Source organism: Rhamphochromis sp. 'chilingali' (assembly GCF_963969265.1).
Source record: "Rhamphochromis sp. 'chilingali' genome assembly, chromosome: 21".
NCBI lineage: Eukaryota > Metazoa > Chordata > Actinopteri > Cichliformes > Cichlidae > Rhamphochromis > Rhamphochromis sp. 'chilingali'.
Window position 1 is genome coordinate 10,378,001 of NC_137949.1, and position 16,930 is coordinate 10,394,930.

General features: G+C 50.4%; 1 protein-coding gene across 2 annotated transcripts in view; it reads left to right on the top strand.

The window, feature by feature from the left end:
* The first annotated feature begins 412 nt into the window (after positions 1 to 412).
* pxdn (peroxidasin) overlaps positions 413 to 16,930 on the top strand; it is a 35,376-nt gene continuing 18,858 nt past the window's right edge. The window contains exons 1-5 of one of the 2 annotated variants that reach the window (XM_080869929.1): positions 413 to 884; positions 9,186 to 9,257; positions 9,483 to 9,554; positions 12,299 to 12,370; positions 16,525 to 16,596. In XM_080869929.1, coding sequence (XP_080726055.1) covers positions 721 to 884; positions 9,186 to 9,257; positions 9,483 to 9,554; positions 12,299 to 12,370; positions 16,525 to 16,596 — 452 coding nt within the window. In that variant the 5' untranslated portion in view covers positions 413 to 720. The remainder of the gene's footprint in view (positions 885 to 9,185; positions 9,258 to 9,482; positions 9,555 to 12,298; positions 12,371 to 16,524; positions 16,597 to 16,930) is intronic. The other variant, XM_080869930.1, reaches the window with a different exon arrangement.

A 16,930-nucleotide genomic window follows, 5' to 3' on the forward strand; every position in this document is an offset into this window, starting at 1 on the left:
GAAGATCAGCAGCAGAGAAGTGTAGACAACACCTGACCTGCTGCCTTGTTGTTCGTGTTTCCTCTGCAGCTCTGTGTGTGCATGTTGTACAAATACAGTTATGATTATGAATGACTGTCTCCACATGCTGAAGTCTTTTCGTGCACACAGTGTTGGTTTAAAAAGTTACTACAATATAAAAGTTACTACAATATAAAAGTTGCTGGAACATAAAAGTTACTACAATATAAAAGTTACTACAATATAAAAGTTGCTGGAACATAAAAGTTGCTACAATATAAAAGTTGCTACAACAAAAGTTGCTACAATATAAAAGTTGCTACAACAGAAGTTGCAGGGATGTTGGAGCCGTGAGCTCGCTGAGCGATGGTACTGCTGCATATGATCTCCTTTAGAAGAAAGCGGGAGGACTGTGTGTGTATCCGGCTGTAAACATGTTTGTTTCTGCTGTGAAGTTCTAACATGCGAGTGCACGGGGCGGACTCCCTGCTGCCCCTGCCGGTGGGCAGAGAAACTGCAGCTTTGTCCTGCTCAGAATCATTGGTCGGTGAAACTTCAGAAAGTTTCCTTCATTGTTTCAGGAGCTCCGCTCAGAGAAGGACAGCCGGGCTGCGAGCTTCCAGCCTGCGTGTGTGTGTGTGCTGCCTCTCCTCCTCCTCTCTGAGTGTGTGTCTGTGTGTGTGAGGGGGCAGCTGGTCGCTCGGCTCTGCTCGGTTAGAAATGGCGCTGCGGGCTGCGCTGCTCTCCTCTCTGCTGCTGCTCTGCGCGGTTCGGCGGTTCGGCCTGTGCTGTCCGAGCCGCTGCCTGTGTTTCCGGACCACGGTGAGATGTATGCATCTGAACCTGGAGACGGTGCCGGCGGTCTCTCCGCAGACCACCATCCTGTGAGTACTTTCTCCCGGCGGAGAGCGGCTCGATCCGCAAGCCTGCGGAGGGGGAGGCCCGAGACACGGTCCGAGTTAGTGTTAGTGAGGGTGGAGGGGGACGTGTGCACACCGAGCCGTGCTGCTGCAGGTTCTGGGGATCAGAGAGTGCAGGAGAGGCGCTTTTAGGGTCTCCGAGCTGGAGAAGAGGAAATCTTTCAGGACACCGCAGGCTGAGCTCAGGAGGAATCCGATGGATCCACCTTAAAAGTCGATCTGTGAGGTCACAGGAAGCCTGCAGGTCTTTGAAAGAGGTCCAACCAAGCTGGTATGAAGCTGAAGTTAGATTCTGGGGCTTGTGTCCCCCTAAACTGTCCCAGCTGGTGTTTTAGGGACACATCAGCAGATCCTGGTGTTGCTTTTTGCTTCTTGTGTGTTTGCATTTGTACACCGGAGCCAATCAGGGGTCTCGCACCGTTTGTGTTCTTCATATTTGTCCCAGCGACGTTTCCAAAAACTGCAGTTATGTGATTTATAGTTTTTCTGAGTAGAACAGCTCTGACGCTTTGTTCACTGTAAATATAAAATAAATATGAGAAAGATAAACACAGTGAGGGTGGGGGTCAGCTGATGTCCGGGTGGGTGTGGTCGTTTTCTAGCTGTGACGTCAAAGATCTTTGCTTCAGTTTTTTATTGAAAATGTAAATATGTGAGTTATAGATGTGATTATTCTGCTGTGCTTTCATTCTGGGCTTTGTTGAGGCCTGAGCTCGTATCTGACGCTGAGCCCGACCTTCAGGCCGGGTAGGAAGGTTTGGGTCAGAGTATTGGGCTAAAAAGTCCTCTGGGGGGGGCGTTCCCTCCCCAGCTGTTCCCTGCCCAGCTGTTCCCTGCCCAGCTGTTCTGTGAGAGTTCAGTTCTTCCTTGTTTATTGTTTATTGATTGTTTATTTATTTGTTTATAATCATGGTCTCTGCATGCACCTGAATCAGACGTTTTGCCATACCGAGCAGCTCCTCGCTGTTCGGTTGAGGACAGCCGTCCCTCAGCCCGAGTGTGGAGAAGAAGAGCCACGCTGGAAGCAGACTGCACATCGGGAGCACGGACGTTTTTCCACGCTCTGACGGCCATTGTGACCGGGCATCAGGAAACAGGTGGTCTCAGAATCTCTGCATCAAGCACGACTGTCTTACAGCCTCAGCAAGGAGCACAACATCTGATGGAGCGTCCGAGGAGAAGAAACCACAGAAGAAGGATGGAGAGGGCGGAGAGACAAAGACTTGAGAGAGTTTCAGCGAGCGAGGGGGCGCAAACTCTCCCTCTGCTTTTAAAACGGAAGCCTCGCCTCGCACATCTGGATCTGCTCGCTTTGGCGTGTTTGGAGGAGAACCACTGATGCTGTCACGATGCTGCGTCTGCGTGCGGCGCCTCGTGGCGTTTCAGAGACACGTTAGAGCGGCGAGGATGAGTAAAAGAAAGATGAAGACGATTGTGAGCGGCAGCGCTGCTGCCCTTCCTCGTGTTGGCTCGTTTCTCCACAGTGAGCTCTGACCCTGTGGCGGGCCTCGTCAGCACCGACTCCCAGCCTGGGTCAGCTGACCTCTCCCAAACTGAGGCCCTCACGCCCACAGCGTCCTCGCCGTGGCGTAGTGCGTCTCAGTGACCTCCCCTTCCTTCTCTGATTGTCTTTGGAACTTTTTGTTGTTCATGTTTTTCTTCCTCTGCCATGAAAGGACGGAAATTCTCCGGCATGCGCTGGTCAGCATGTCGTAGCGGCTCGGCTCAGCGGGAGAACACACAGCTCCACATCTGTCCGTCCCAAACATGTGGCCCCTTTGTCTTTAAGCGGGCACGTCATACGCCGCACTATAAATAGCTTCATCCAGGACAAAGGGGGCAACTCAGCCAGGCGTGCCAGAATTAGCCGTTCCCTGCCCGTCAGCCCTCGGCGGCGGCGCTGCCCACATACCCCAGAGGAGGATGGAGGAGGATGTGTGTGGCCACAGATGAAAGGCCTGTTCAAGCGCTGATCTCAGCAGGAAGTCGCGCCTGCTGGTCGAGGTGTAAATGCATCTTCAATGCTCAGCACCGGTCATCGTCACCGCTGCGTGTGAGGCGACGAGCCCTTCATCTGAAACTCTTTCACAGTTTCTACCGTGAGCTGTGAGGTGGTTTCAGGACGAGCTCGCAGCTGCTGCAGATTCTTTCTGACCTCCGTCTGTGGCTCCACAGGAACGGCCCCCGAGTCCAGCTGGCGGCGTGCCGTGGGAGGAATTTAAAGTGATAATATCACAGAGGTGGGAGATGATGCTTCACGTCAGCCCGTGTCTGTCCTGCTAAACCTTTACTACCTTGGTATTACAGCTCTGTTCAGATATTTGTGATTAAAGTCGAAACAGCACACGTGCTGTTCACGTGTTTATGTGAGTGACTGTTAGAGATGATGTCGCTCTCCACGAGCTCCTCCCAGCACCGATTGGTCTGCTTGGTGTGAAGGTGTGGGCTCAGCTGGAGGATGATGATGTTAGAGTCACAGAAGCTGAAGTTGATGATGTCATGTAAATATCAGGCAGAGCTGACTTTGTTTGTTTAGGCCCGCCTGATTCCATGATGTCACAGCCACGTCAGAGCGTGCAGCGCTGTTTTTTGCATACTTGTCACATTTAAATGTTAATATTAGACAAAGATAACTGAGATAAATACAAAGTGCTGATTTCCTTTATGAAGAGGAAAGATGATCTCTGTGTGAAATGTCTTGTTGAATCTGGGTCACGACACAAAGACCGTCCTGGTTTTGTGCCCGCAGCGTTCCTGTTTGGCTCTCGGGCCTCCACACATGGAGGTTTGTGTGTATTTGTCAGCTGTGTCCTCTGTGGACGCCTGTTTGAGACTCACGGTCTCTGCACATCTTCTCAGGGATTTGCAGCAGTGGGACGAATGGTCCTGTTTTGCCAACATGGGGTATAAACTGGTTGTTTTCGGTATTAGTGGCTCACACAGGGATGTGCGCTGTGAGTCAGCTCGGCGTGCATTCGTGTCACGGGGCTGAGACACTGGTAGTGTCCTCTCCCCAAACGGCCCGATATCTGCCTGCGTGACGGGCAGCGGCGCGGCCGCTGGAATGTGCTGTAGTCAGGGTTTGTGGGGCTCGGTGTCGGCAGCACAGTGGAATGCAGAGCCAGAAATCCCCACAGCTTTGCTCGCTCAGGCCGACCGGCCGAGATACAAACCAACTCCTTGGGTCTCGTGTCGGGGCACAAACCTGCAGTCGCTGAGGGTTTAACCTCGCCTCTCACCGCGCTGCAGGACTCCGCCCTTAAACTTAGAAAGCAGTTTTGAACTTCCTGTTATTATTGGAGTTTGTTTTTACTGGATTTTTGGTTAATTTGAACAAACATTTGCACAGCCGGGCTCTCCGCTGGGCCCCCACCTGCAGCCACGCGATTCATCAGTGGGTCCGTATGGTGCACGTCTGTGATTGGCTGTTTTGGAACACGCAGGCTGATTGTGGATTGTGTGGGGAGCGTGTCGGTCAGTGCACGTGTGCACAGACGCCTCGTCAGGCTGAAGGATGTGTTTTACTCCCAGCTTTAGTTCTCTGCAGGGAGCTGTAACTGTAATCACATTACATCTTTTTGTAACTACACAAACCAACATGCCAAACATGGCAGCTCACATGTTGTGACAGGTCACATTCTTGTTTTTGTGACTGGAGTCTGAAGGCTGCAGTGATTCTTTCAGGTATTTAAAATCATGGGGGCGTGGCCTCCTGCTACAGGTAACGCATGCATAGAGGCTGAACTCAACATCCAGCCTTACGCGGGATGTTTTCCAGATAAATGTCACGGCCATGTTTGGAGCTCCTGCTCTGCGAGGAGGCCGTTATGTACTCGTTTAACTCTGTGATTCGTACAGGCCCGGCAGCCGCTGGCAGCTCGGCATGCAAAGCCGAAGAGCCCGTCGAGCATGGTGAGGCGCACACGTGGCCCTCAGATGCTGGAGGAGCTGGGAGGCAGCCAGCTCCGCTCGCCGTCCGGCTCACGCCACATTCATAGAAACCTGAAATCCTCCCAGCTCAGCGTCAGAGCTTTAAAGAGGCGAACAGAAAATAAAAAGCCAGCAGGTCTGCGAGTCGGTGCCAGACGAGCTGCAGGTTCCTTGAGTGACCTGATCTGGGGTCAGATTACAGGTGCGTGCAGCAGCTGCGGGGCAGACGCCGCACTTTCACACAGGACCGGTTGCTTTTGTCTGGGTTTGCGTGCCCACCAAGTCCTGCATGATAATTGGCTTTGCCTCGTGTTTGTGATCTGGACGCCGGCCACGTCGGCCCCGTTCACACCGCTCGGCTTCTGCTCCTGCAGCTGATGTGCAGCCAGACGGGCGAGAACGTCGGAGGCTCACATTTACTCACCTGTGTGGCTCAGCGGCTTCACCTGGCTGCAGTGCCAGACCTCCACCTGCTGCAGGCCCTGGTCTCATGTGTTCGTGGTCTTTGTGAAGCTGTGAACTGATTTCCTTTCTTCGCAGGAACACCGTGCTTCACTTCCTGCGTGTCTTTGACTGTTTACATGTCAAACGGATCACAGCAAACACAATGACTTCCTGTTACTGTGGCAGAGAACTGTGAGTCGCATTATCGTGGAAATGATTCACAAATCTCAAAGAAAAATTCTGATTAGTCCATGAAACTGGCTCGGTTTCCATACCAACCCATCCAGGGTCACCACAGACCTGCTGGAGGTCATCCCAGCATCTCCTCTGATTACTGAGCGCGCTCAGAATGAACCGAGCAGAGCCGACGATGGTCAGGGTCAGAGGAGCGACTTTCAGAGACTTGTCAGAGGACGGGTGGCTGGATGAACATATCAGCTGCAGTGATTGGCCGAGTCGGTGTTTCTGCCTCGTTCCTGCTGTTTTGCTCGTTAGTCGTTCCCTCAGAGTTGGTGTGATGTGAGGGGACAGGCTGTGTGCAGTGTAGCATACATGGATCTGTTTGAGTGTTTCAGGTCGTTTGATGGGAGCAAACTTAGAAGTTCAGCAGTGGATGAGATCAGGATTTGCCTCCCTGCACTTGTGTTTGTGTACCTGAGTGTCTGAGTGAGCCTCTGTGTGGGAAATGCCGATCTTTTTCCACGCCTCCCTGCCTTTGCTCCCATTGTTGTTCATTTCCCTTTATCTGTGACCTGGGACGCCGTTCTCAGACTTGCTGTTGTGTGGGAGTTAGCCTTGCTGTCTGCCGGTTCCTCGAGGCGTGGGACCGTAATGGCTGTTATCTGACTCATTAAATCAGCTCTGCCACAAATAGCATTAAAATGCTGCGTGTGGATTTTGGGCCGGCCTGCAGCGCTGCGTGGACGTGCATGTCTACAAACACTGTTTACTGAGCGTGCTCCGCACTGTAATTTCCCCCTTTATGGACTGACTCACTCGCCTCCCCTGCTTTTCTCCGGTTTCTCCTCTTTCTAAACTATCGAGCGGCTCCAGAGACCGCCGTGCTCCTCGGGCGAGTTATTACATCCTGTTTGATTGTGTTGAGACAATTGAGGTTTTTGCTTTCGTGCTTGCAGAAGCAGCGTCGACGTGCACGTTGCAAAGCTGCCTCCTCTCTCCGAGCGGGGATTAGACGTGGTTGTGGTTATGATGGATGGGCAGCGTCGGGCTTTGGCGCTCACGAGGGTTTCATTAACAGATCTGCAGACAGAACGAGCTCTGACACAAACACACGATCCAGCTGTAGGACAGCCAGCTTTCAGTCTGTCTCCTCCCGCTGCATTGGAGCGCTTGTCGGGGCCTCGGGGCTGATTTCACCGCCTCCCGTCCTTCCAGGACATTCTGGTCAGCTGAGCCTCGACAGCTGATGCTTTAAACACACCCGCAGACAAAGCTCTGCTGACCTTATTTAGCCTTCTCCACAAAGAGCCGCAGTCATGCCAGCCATGAAAGCGGCACACACTCGCACTGAGCCAGAATAACACAGCCACCGAGCAGGACGCGTTAAATCCGGTCCAGTTAACGACCTCACAGCCATCGGCAGCTCTGAGGGCGGGGTCGCATGTACGATATGGGCTTTTCAGACCTCCTAACAGAAGTTCATTATAAGGAGAGCTGCCTGATCCAGCACGTAGCCCCCCCTCCTCCTCGTCCTCACAGCTGGGGGCGGTGTAGGCGCGACGGCCTCGGCGTGTCTGGACAGAGCGCTCTGTGGGTACCGTACCTGCTCTTTCCTCGTGGACCCTCACGGCTCTGTCTTTGAGCTGCAGAGCAAACCTTTGGTTTGAGACTATGCCTGTCCTCAAGTCTCCGTTACATTTACTCTCACATGCATCACAGCACAACAGCAGCAGGTGTTTGATTAGACTAGAGGTGATGGTCTAATATTCACACATTAACTATAAAAGAATAATTTCTGGGATTATTAGACGTGGTATATTTCCTCATGTCTGCCCTGGTAGGATGTAAAGCAGCGCTCAGCCCTCATTAAACAGCAGAGATGGAGGATGCTGCAAACAGTCAGGTGTAGTTCAGTTAAAGACGGGAGGTCCTGCACCCGGCCCGGTCCCAGCTCTCTGGAGCGGGTCCTTTAAATATTGGCACGAAGGAATTTGTGAACAGGAATGCTGACAGGAGCCTTCAGTTTACCCAGAATGCACCCTGTGTAGATTTCTTCAGTGGAACTGATCAGATTTCAGGTGTAAGCTTTTGGATTTTCAAGTTTTTGGATTTCATAGGATGAGTCTTTAGAGTTGGGGGGGCTGTCGGGCTCTCAGCAGCCGGATGTCTGTCAGTTTGGGTCTGAATGACCCAGATGACTTCCTCTGCCAGGTTGGCGGATACGAAGAATGCTGGGAGCTCTGCCGGGGGAGGAGTTCTTCTAGAGGAGGAGGAGCGTTGATATTTTCCTGTCTCGACTCTCAGCTCCGTGACGATTCGGCCTCGTGGATCCGTCCTGACGCTCGTGTCTCTGTGGCGCTGAAAGAACATCACGGCTCAGATGTCTCAGAGCCAAAGACACAACGTTCAGATTTCACCAAGCTGGAGGAGCGGCGTGTTTTCAGCTCGTCGCACCGACGGCACGCTCGCTCTTATTAAGGCTGATTAGTGCCTGAGCTCATTACGAAGCCTTCTGCTTGTTATCTTTGGGGCTGATGTGCTTTAAATCGGTCCTCGTGATTAAAGCTCGATAAGAGCATTCCTGCCACATGAGTAAGACGCCCAGACATGCCTCAGGATGAGAGCGTGGCGGCTCTGCGCTGGACTTTATGGTCCCTGTTCAGCTTTTATCCAGTACTTACATCCTGCTCTCCTGCATGTTTTATTAATGAAGCACAGCTTTGCATTCATAGGTTTGCTGATTTTGAGCCTTCATAGAAGTGCTGCTTATTCATTTAGCTTTTTATTGATCGATTGATTTTCCTCCTGCATTTTCTCTGATCGTCATTTGGCAAAACTCATTATTAAAAGCAGCATTTAAAACAAAGATAAAGGTCGTTATTATTATTGATCTTTATTCATGCCAGTGCATTATTATTTATTCAATTATTCAGTGAAATAAATGAATGAATAAAGTCCAAGCAGACAAAATAATTAATAATAATAATAATTAATAAAGCAGGAAATAATTATTTCCATTTTATTTGTTTCTGTATTTATTAACTTATTTTACACAGATGCATAAAAAGAAAAATAAATGACACACAAATAAATGAAATGAGTGATATTATGTAATTTCTGGATCAGTTTCGTGCTATGCACATGAATTAACAGACGTTTACACTCAGGTCCATAAACACTTGGACAGACTTGGTTCTGTCTCAGTGAATTTGAATGAAACAGCTCAGATTCAGCTTTAATTCATTTGTTTACAAATGTGAGGATCACATGTTTAACAGTTCCTTCATCTCAGGGGCTCAAAAGTAATCTGACAACTTAAATAAGTAAAAATGTCCACGTCATACTTGGTTAAAAAGCCTCTGCTGGCACTGACAGCCGAGTCTTGAACTCGTGGACATCAGCAGGTTTCCTGTCTGTCTGAACTCAAGTCAAGTGGCTTTATTGTCATTCAGCCATGTGCAGGTGTACAGTGAGACCGTGGTGCTACATATGACAGACTGTCAACACGGGACTACATAACCTGCAAAAATGGCAAAAAAACTAAACGAAGACGGCGCAACAGAAATGTGCAAAATGTGCTGTTTAGATGTTTTATGGTCCAGTCTTGTCTTTTTAATAGAAATCTCCCAGAACAAACTGGTCTGAATGGATAAATAAATGTTATGCTCGGCTCGTGTTCCTGATTATGAACATGCTTTCTTCTATTTTCAGAGACCTGAGGTTCAACAAAATCAAGGATTTGCAGCCGGGTTCCTTCAGGCGACTAAAGAACCTCAACACCCTGTAAGTGTTCTCCAGCCAGACGCACGAGCTCAGCGTGACGACGGAGCTGAAAGGTTCATGCTGACAGTCATGCCTCGTTCTGCTGCTTTCGCACGCGTGCAGGTCGGCTCGAGGAATTGAACGTCTCACCTGAGCTCGCTTTGCACCTCTGACCTGCTGCGGCTCTTTGCTAAGCTAACACAGTACAGGCACTGACACTGAAGCAGTTTGTTTGTTTCCCCTCAGCCTTCTCAACAACAATCACATCCGGAGGATCCCCAGGGGGGCGTTCGAAGACCTGGAAAACCTCAAATATCTGTGAGTTCAGCCGTCACTTCCTGTGTTTGCTGTGTCAGACTGTTCTCAGAAGCTTTTCGCTCAGTCAGCAGAAAGGCGCTCGTGCTGGAACAAGCCTCGCCGGGCGCTTCAGAAGCCGTGGACGGCTGAGGCTGCGTTGCGGAAATTGTGCGAATGAAAGGCCTCCTTTTGTCTGATCCTCTGTACTTATGTGTCTGGACGCGGTGACCTGCAGGCGTGTGAAGCCTCGGGCTTGGCTTTGTGAGTCACGCGCGCGATCATCCCGCGGCCTCAGCTGAGCTCGCAGCCGAGAGCTCAACTCGACTGTCAGCGCCAAACATCGGAAACTTAACGCCATCTTTAGTTCCCCTGCTCTGATCCCAGATCAGCCCCGCTGACCGCTCTTTAGTCATGGAGATGATGGAGCCCAAGTGACCTGAAACATGTAGAAACCAAACGTCCCTGATCCCCCCCCCACCCCACAGCCGTTTCTACTCAGTAAGCCAGAGAGCAAACATACACATTCCTGAAATACATGCCCCCCTCCACACACACACACACACACACACACACACAGACACACGCTCACACACACACACAGACACACGCTCACACAAACACTCACACACGCGCTCACACTCACAAACGCTCACATACACAGACACACACTTTCATGTTGTAATGAAATCCTCAGCTGCTTTGATTACAGAGCTCACTTTAAAGCACAGTGGAGGTGAAGAACTGACCCTTTGAAGATGCCCCCCCCCCACACACACACACACACACTCTTCTCACCTCTTCACTTCCTTACAACCGTACAGCACCTCCCCCCAGCACTCCTCTTTATTTAGTCCTTCTTCAGCTCCGTCCTGTAAGCTCTCTCTTTAGTGCTTCATTTTGTTTTCTTTATTATGCATATGTGGAGAACCTTTGGAGAACCTGTGGAGTCCGGTCCCGACTCAGCAGCTTGTAGCTCCTCCTTCAGCAGCAGTAACCTGCAGTGATCGGTCTGTGTCATCACTGTGGGCGGGCTTTGGGCCGCTCTTCTTCAGGTCGTGCAACCCTACGCTGCCATGTTGTTTTAGAGAGAGTCTGAGGTCTGACCTCAGGGTGAATTTTTATGGGACGTCCACTCCTGAGAGGATTGTGAGTTAACACAGCAAGACCTGCAAACTGCCAAAACCTGTGCTTTCATAGAGGAGCTCATGCTGATGATGATGATGACTGTAGAGGTTGGTGCGCACCTCGATAGTTGGCTGTGTCAGTAGGTAGCGAGGTGCTTGGAGGGGGAGGTAGTGTGTTGTCCACTTTAGTGTTTAGGAGGCGTTTTACTGCTTCGTGCAGCAGAGCAAAGCTGAGTGCAGAGAACAGAGGGGGGGCAGCAGGGTGGGCCCTCATTCTTCCCCACAATCATGTTGTGCTATTAAACTCATGAGGCAACCGCGCACGCTCCCACCGCCGCCGCACTGCCAGCGGTCGTTACACAGCGATGTAACACGTGCTCATTAGCTGTTAGCATAACCAGGACTGTGAGTCTGACAGGCTACTGGTCCTCCCCTCTGTCCTCCACACTGTGTCCTCCTCTCTGTGTCCTCCCCTCTGTGTCCTCCTCTCTGTGTCCTCCACACTGTGTCTTCCTCTCTGTGTCCTCCCCTCTGTGTCCTCCACACTGTGTCCTCCTCTCTGTGTCCTCCACACTGTGTCTTCCTCTCTGTGTCCTCCCCTCTGTGTCCTTTCTTCTGTGTCCTCCACACTGTGTCCTCCCCTCTGTATCCTCCCTTCTGTCCTCCTCTGGCCCCTCCCCCTGGCCCCTCCCCCCTGTGTGGGCGTGAGCAGCTCTGATTGGGACAGAAAGCAGATCGGAGTTCTGACGAAGTCCTCACCGAGATTATGGGCTGAGATGGCGTTCCCATGAATCCTCCCGTAAATTCCAGTGAAGATTGAAGGTTTTCCTGCGGGAGAAAAAATTCTTCCTGATTTTATTACTGTGATAAACTCAGCTGTCGAGCTAAAGGGAGCAGCCGGGCTGTGGTTCTGCTTCATTTCCATGAAAACGATCACTACAACAACAAAGTCCAATGAACGCAGCTCGGGGAGACGTCACTGCCGAGCGGTGGCGTGAAGCCCGACCGACACCGTGAGTCAGGCAGACGTGCAAAGAACAGCTCGTCACGAGTGGACTGAGGAGGGAGGTGAAAGGTCAGGCAGTCATTAGCTCTTATTTTTTGTCGCATTTCTTTCACATGTGCCACGGAGAAAAAACATGCACATGTCAAAGGTCGTGCAGCACAGGAACAGGAGACCTGAGAGCTGTGAGAACCAGCACAGCTCCACTTCCCCTGCCTGTAAAAAGTTCATGTTTTTAAGTTTTCAGGTGAAAAGTTGTAATGCTGTCATCAACGCTCATCTGTCACTTTGTTCCCGTTACACGCACACAGGCCACACCCCCCACCTCTGCAGTAGTAGATGTTTAGGATCAGGATCAACCGTGTCGTAAAACATCTCAGAGAGTTTAAGAAAGCTCGCGTTGCCGGGCGGTGCTCGCAGAGATCGTCTCACCTGAAGCTTGAACCGTTTGCTGCCCCAAACACTCACCTGCTGACCACACCTGTCCATGTGAAGCAGGACGGGCTCCGCCCCCGAGACACGTCTGAATACTTCTACAGACAGCAAACGTTTATCCTTTCTGTGTGTGTGTGTGTGTGTGTGTGTGTGTGTGTGTGTGTGTGTGTGTTACTAATGATGCTGATTATCTCTCCTTCCAGCTATTTGTACAAGAATGAAATCCAATCAATTGACAGACAAGCATTTAAGGGGCTTGTCTCTCTTGAGCAACTGTAAGTGACCTACTTCCTCTTCCACCTTTTCCTTCTGCTCGCAGCACCACTCCTCCTCCTTCTCTTCTCCAGCTGTAAATGCCTCCACCCCCTCCCCCCTTCCTGAAAAACAAACACTCCATAAAGCCTGGCAAAGTCTCCGTCATGTGACGTGTTATCTGCGAGCATGTTCTTGTGGCATGACTGCAGACTTTGCAGGTGTCATGTTTCCCCCACAGTGTGCTACGCCCACCCTTCATCCACCTTTCTGCTGCCACCGTGCATGCCGTGACTGCAGCCCCCTCGCAGCTGCGCTTGCCTCCCGTGACCCTTTCTGCATGAGTCACCAGTGTTTCCTCCACAGCTGCCCCCCCCCCACCTCTAACACAAACCGAAGGATGGACTCCGCCTGTTTCACGTGCACTCGTCACAGTTCCTCCGTTGGCCCTCAAGGGTGAACGTCGTTAGGTTTACTGAAGCCGGATCACAAACTCAGATCCCGACTCAGTGTGCGTTCTTCAGATCAGCTGATCTGAGCATTAACAACCACATGTACTGTGAAACCTGGACATGAGTGGGGGAAACACTGGCTTCATGCCGTGCGGTCAGGATGGCGGCGACGTTGTGCCCCTCCCTCCTGTGAAGCTTGCAGCATGAATTCACCTGCGCTGCTGGGACGTCCAGCACGGCTGCTGTGGAGCAGCGTGTCTGCACGCCACAGCCTGACTCGCTTCTGTCCCGCTGCAGAAACAGCTCCTGCTCTGATTCGCTGTAAATTTGCTGTTTCTTTGTGTGAAATCTGCATCGTGTGTGTTTAATCTGTGTGATGCAAATCCTGCCTGTCAGAAACACGTCGAGCTCCGTAAACCTGCATGTCCGACAGACGTATGTGTGGCTGTACACGAGGTCGTAAATGTGCCGATGGTCTGCTGTTAGGCTTCTGCTGCTCTTTCTGCTGCGTCTGCTGAGAAACTCAGGCTCAGTAATCTGTGAGGAGCCTGTGACTCACTGTTCTTCGCTGCAACAGAGAACAAACGGCCAATTCACCAAGTGCACTCCAACATCTGTTTTGAGTTTACGTATATGTGGGTTTTGAGTTTTAATGGTCCTGCATCATCGGGCGACGCATGCCAAAGGCTGAAGAGTAGCCCAACAGCACGCGCCGTTCGAGTTTATCAGCGTGCCTGCGGTTTGTCAGGGAATCGGACCTGTGACGACACCGGAGCGAAGAAACCTCAGGGCTGAACGCGTCACAGCCCAGAGAGCCGCGGATTCATGAGTTATCAGCTGATCACCGATGACATCAGCCCGTCGGTGACAGTTTTTCAGTCAAATCTAGAAAAATGAAATTTTAAAACGCCCAGAACATCATCGGTAACTCCACCGTTTTATGTCATCGCTGTAACTGAGCGTGCTCAGACGGAGAGTTACTGATGTCCCCGTGTACGCGAGGGTGCCTGGATCGTCATCGTAATGTTGGATATCACGCTGTAGTGATGTCATAGTTTTGCATCATCACCCCCCACCCACCGAACTTCCAACCCTGACCCCGACTCGGACCTTGAGCGCCCAATTTTTTAAAATTTTTTTCTGAGTGGACGTAAGCAGTTGCACAACTATGACATCACAGCAGTGTGACTGTTAGGGCTGCCACGATTAGTCGACTAGTCACGATTACGTCGACTATCAGAATCGTCGACGACTAATTTAATAGTCGACGCTCGTTTGAAGCTTTGTAAGATCACAAAAGACGCAGGAATGAGTAGTAGGATTTAAGAGTGTAATAACGGACTGAAACAGAATATGGCAGCACTGCATGTACAAGGATGTCAGCTGCCGTTAAACCCCGAAGAAGAAGAAGCTGTGTCCCAGAATTCATAGCGCGGCCCAGCTCAGTTTCCAACAATGGCGGCAGCTAGTTAGTTTTAATATTACTCTTATTATTCTTTCTGGGTCACAAAATAAACGTTTAACATATTTTCAGGCGAGAATGTAGCTGTGTAAACCTCAAATATCTGCTCAGTTTATCAGGACACCACATATTTTCAAAAGCACTCCGACGTTTTCGGAGACGTCTGTTACCCACTAGCTCGATAGCGAGCCGGGGCAAGGCTCACTAGAGCCGTGAGAACACCGGACTCCTGGCTTCAAACCCACCGCCGTCTTTCACTACTCAGGTTAAACATATATAAGTCACTTAGATAACTTCAAAATGTTATTGTTCCTGAATAAATCGGTTTGGCTGAGATTAAAGTTACAGTTTTTACACAGCTGAATAAACGTCAAGCAGACAGCTGATTATCAGAAGTGTGAGATGCTGGAGAATATACTCCGGTGTCCTGTTATATTTTAGATAGCAAGGAGTTTATTAAACTTCACCGAAACAATCTGCAAATTTCATTAAAATTTAATAAACTATCATCTTGTCTTTATTTTTAGTTAGCACAGACCTTAAACACTTAAAGCTGTAAGCTAATGATGGTTATATAAGAGCAGATGCTGCTGGTGCAATAAGCTGTATGGATGATGATCTGATTAGTCGACTAATCGCAAAAATAATCGGTGACTAGTCGACTATCAAAATAATCGTTTGTGGCAGCCCTAGTGACTGTGCACTTGAAACCTCGACAAACATGAATTGTGATGATCCACAAACCAACACTGGGACATCAGGTGCCTCGGACGCCCGCTGCTTCCTTCCTTCAGTACAAGGAAAGCTTGAATGAGCAGTGATAACCTGCTTTCAGCACTGACCTGTGTCTGAGTTTCTCCTGGTTCTGCGTTTTGTTCTTTGTATAAAAGTGAAACGAGTCGCGCCTCAGACAGCGACAGTAAGCTCCTCCCTCTCTGAGTGTTGGAGGCTTCGGCAGAGCTGACAGGCTTTCGCGACACGTTCGAGGAAACGTTTCACCGAGTTAAATATTTCCAGCTCGTCTGCGTTTGTTTGGTTCCCGTAGCAGCCACACTGGGATGGTTCTGAAAGCGTGACGATACGATCGGTGCGCTCGTCTGGAGGTGTTTCTGTTCTAAACTCAAAGGTGTGGTGTACATGACGTCTGCTCTGCTGCTCTGACCCTCACCCGGCTGAACCTCACAGCTGTTGGATTTGTTTACCCCGATCTTGTATATGAGCTTCATTCTGTTTGCTCTCCAGTAAACAATCAGCGTCCCTGCTTTTCACTCAGAATCAATGATAGAGAGTCACACAGACAAACACAAGGGGGGTGTCCAACTGCAGGCCTCGAGGTTGTCCTGCAGGTTTCAGACGTGTCCTCGATCCAACACAGCTCAGTTAACCTCGTCTCTATAGAGGCCGGTAATGAACTGATCATGTGACTCTGGTGTGCTGACCCAGGCTGAGAACTAAAACCTGCAGGACCCCGGCCCTCGAGGCCCCTGCTGTAGACAAAGAGCCAGATTTACTAAAGACTGCTTCAGCTTTAAAAAGTACTTTTGTGATTTACAAACGAGTGTCGGTGGCGTTTGTTACACAAAGGTCTGGGTACAGTTAATTAATTGTTCCACTTGATTTAGAGCATTTAAACCACACAAAGGTGCCTCGTGAAGGTTTCCATCAGGCTGCACCATCGCAGCGTCACGGCGTGCTGCGCTGGCTGTAATCTGTGATTTTTCAGTCTGTTTGTTGGCCACAGTTGGCTGTGAGTCAGATTCCTTCCTCTGACTTTAATAAATCCCTGCGGCCTCATGCAGCACGGAGAGAACAATGACAGCGTGCACGCTCATGCACGTAGCGCTCTAACGTCATTAACACACGTGGGTCTGACAGTAATGCTCAGTGTTCTTCTTCTGCACATCCTGCGGGATGGCTGCCTGCTGCCCAGCCTCAGAGACCCCACCAGTTTCCATCAGTTTGCCCTGATGATAAAATCATTGATTCTCTCAGAGCTGCCTCCATGATCCTAACAGCAGGCGGCGGTTTCCAAAGAGGCAGAGACGAGTTAACGCTGCCCTGTGTTTGTGTGACCTCATCAGACCTTCTTCATATTACAACCCAAACCTTTGCTCTCCCTCTGTAGCATCTTCATGGTTGCAGCCTGCGCGAAGTAAATCTGGCCCTGTAGCTTTAAGATAAGAGCCGGTGAAGCTCATCAGGACACTAAGATCACATAATCCAGTTTTACTCTGCTTTATCTACATTCTGCTCTCTTCTGCAGGTACCTGCACTTCAACAACATCGAGTCCTTGGAACCAGAGTCCTTCACTCATCTACCAAAGCTGGAGCGACTGTAAGTTCATCCTGCCTGAGCGTTCACCAAAAGCTTTTCCGAACGGTAATTTTAAGATCCGTGGAATAATAGAGCCACCGGTGCGACTGGATTTACTGTGACAGTTGATAGAAACCAGAAAGCAATAACTAGCATGATGTAGTTGGCGGGGAATGGAAGGAATGGCTTGGAAACAAAGAACGGAGAGGCTCGCGGAGCCCAGATCTGAATTTGAAGCAGACGGTACATGCCAGGAAGCGCTCGAACATCCTTCAGCTGAAGGAATGTGGACTGGAAGAGCGCTCAGACATTTCACTGATGTCAGAGGCTGCAGGACGGTTTCTGAGGAACGGCT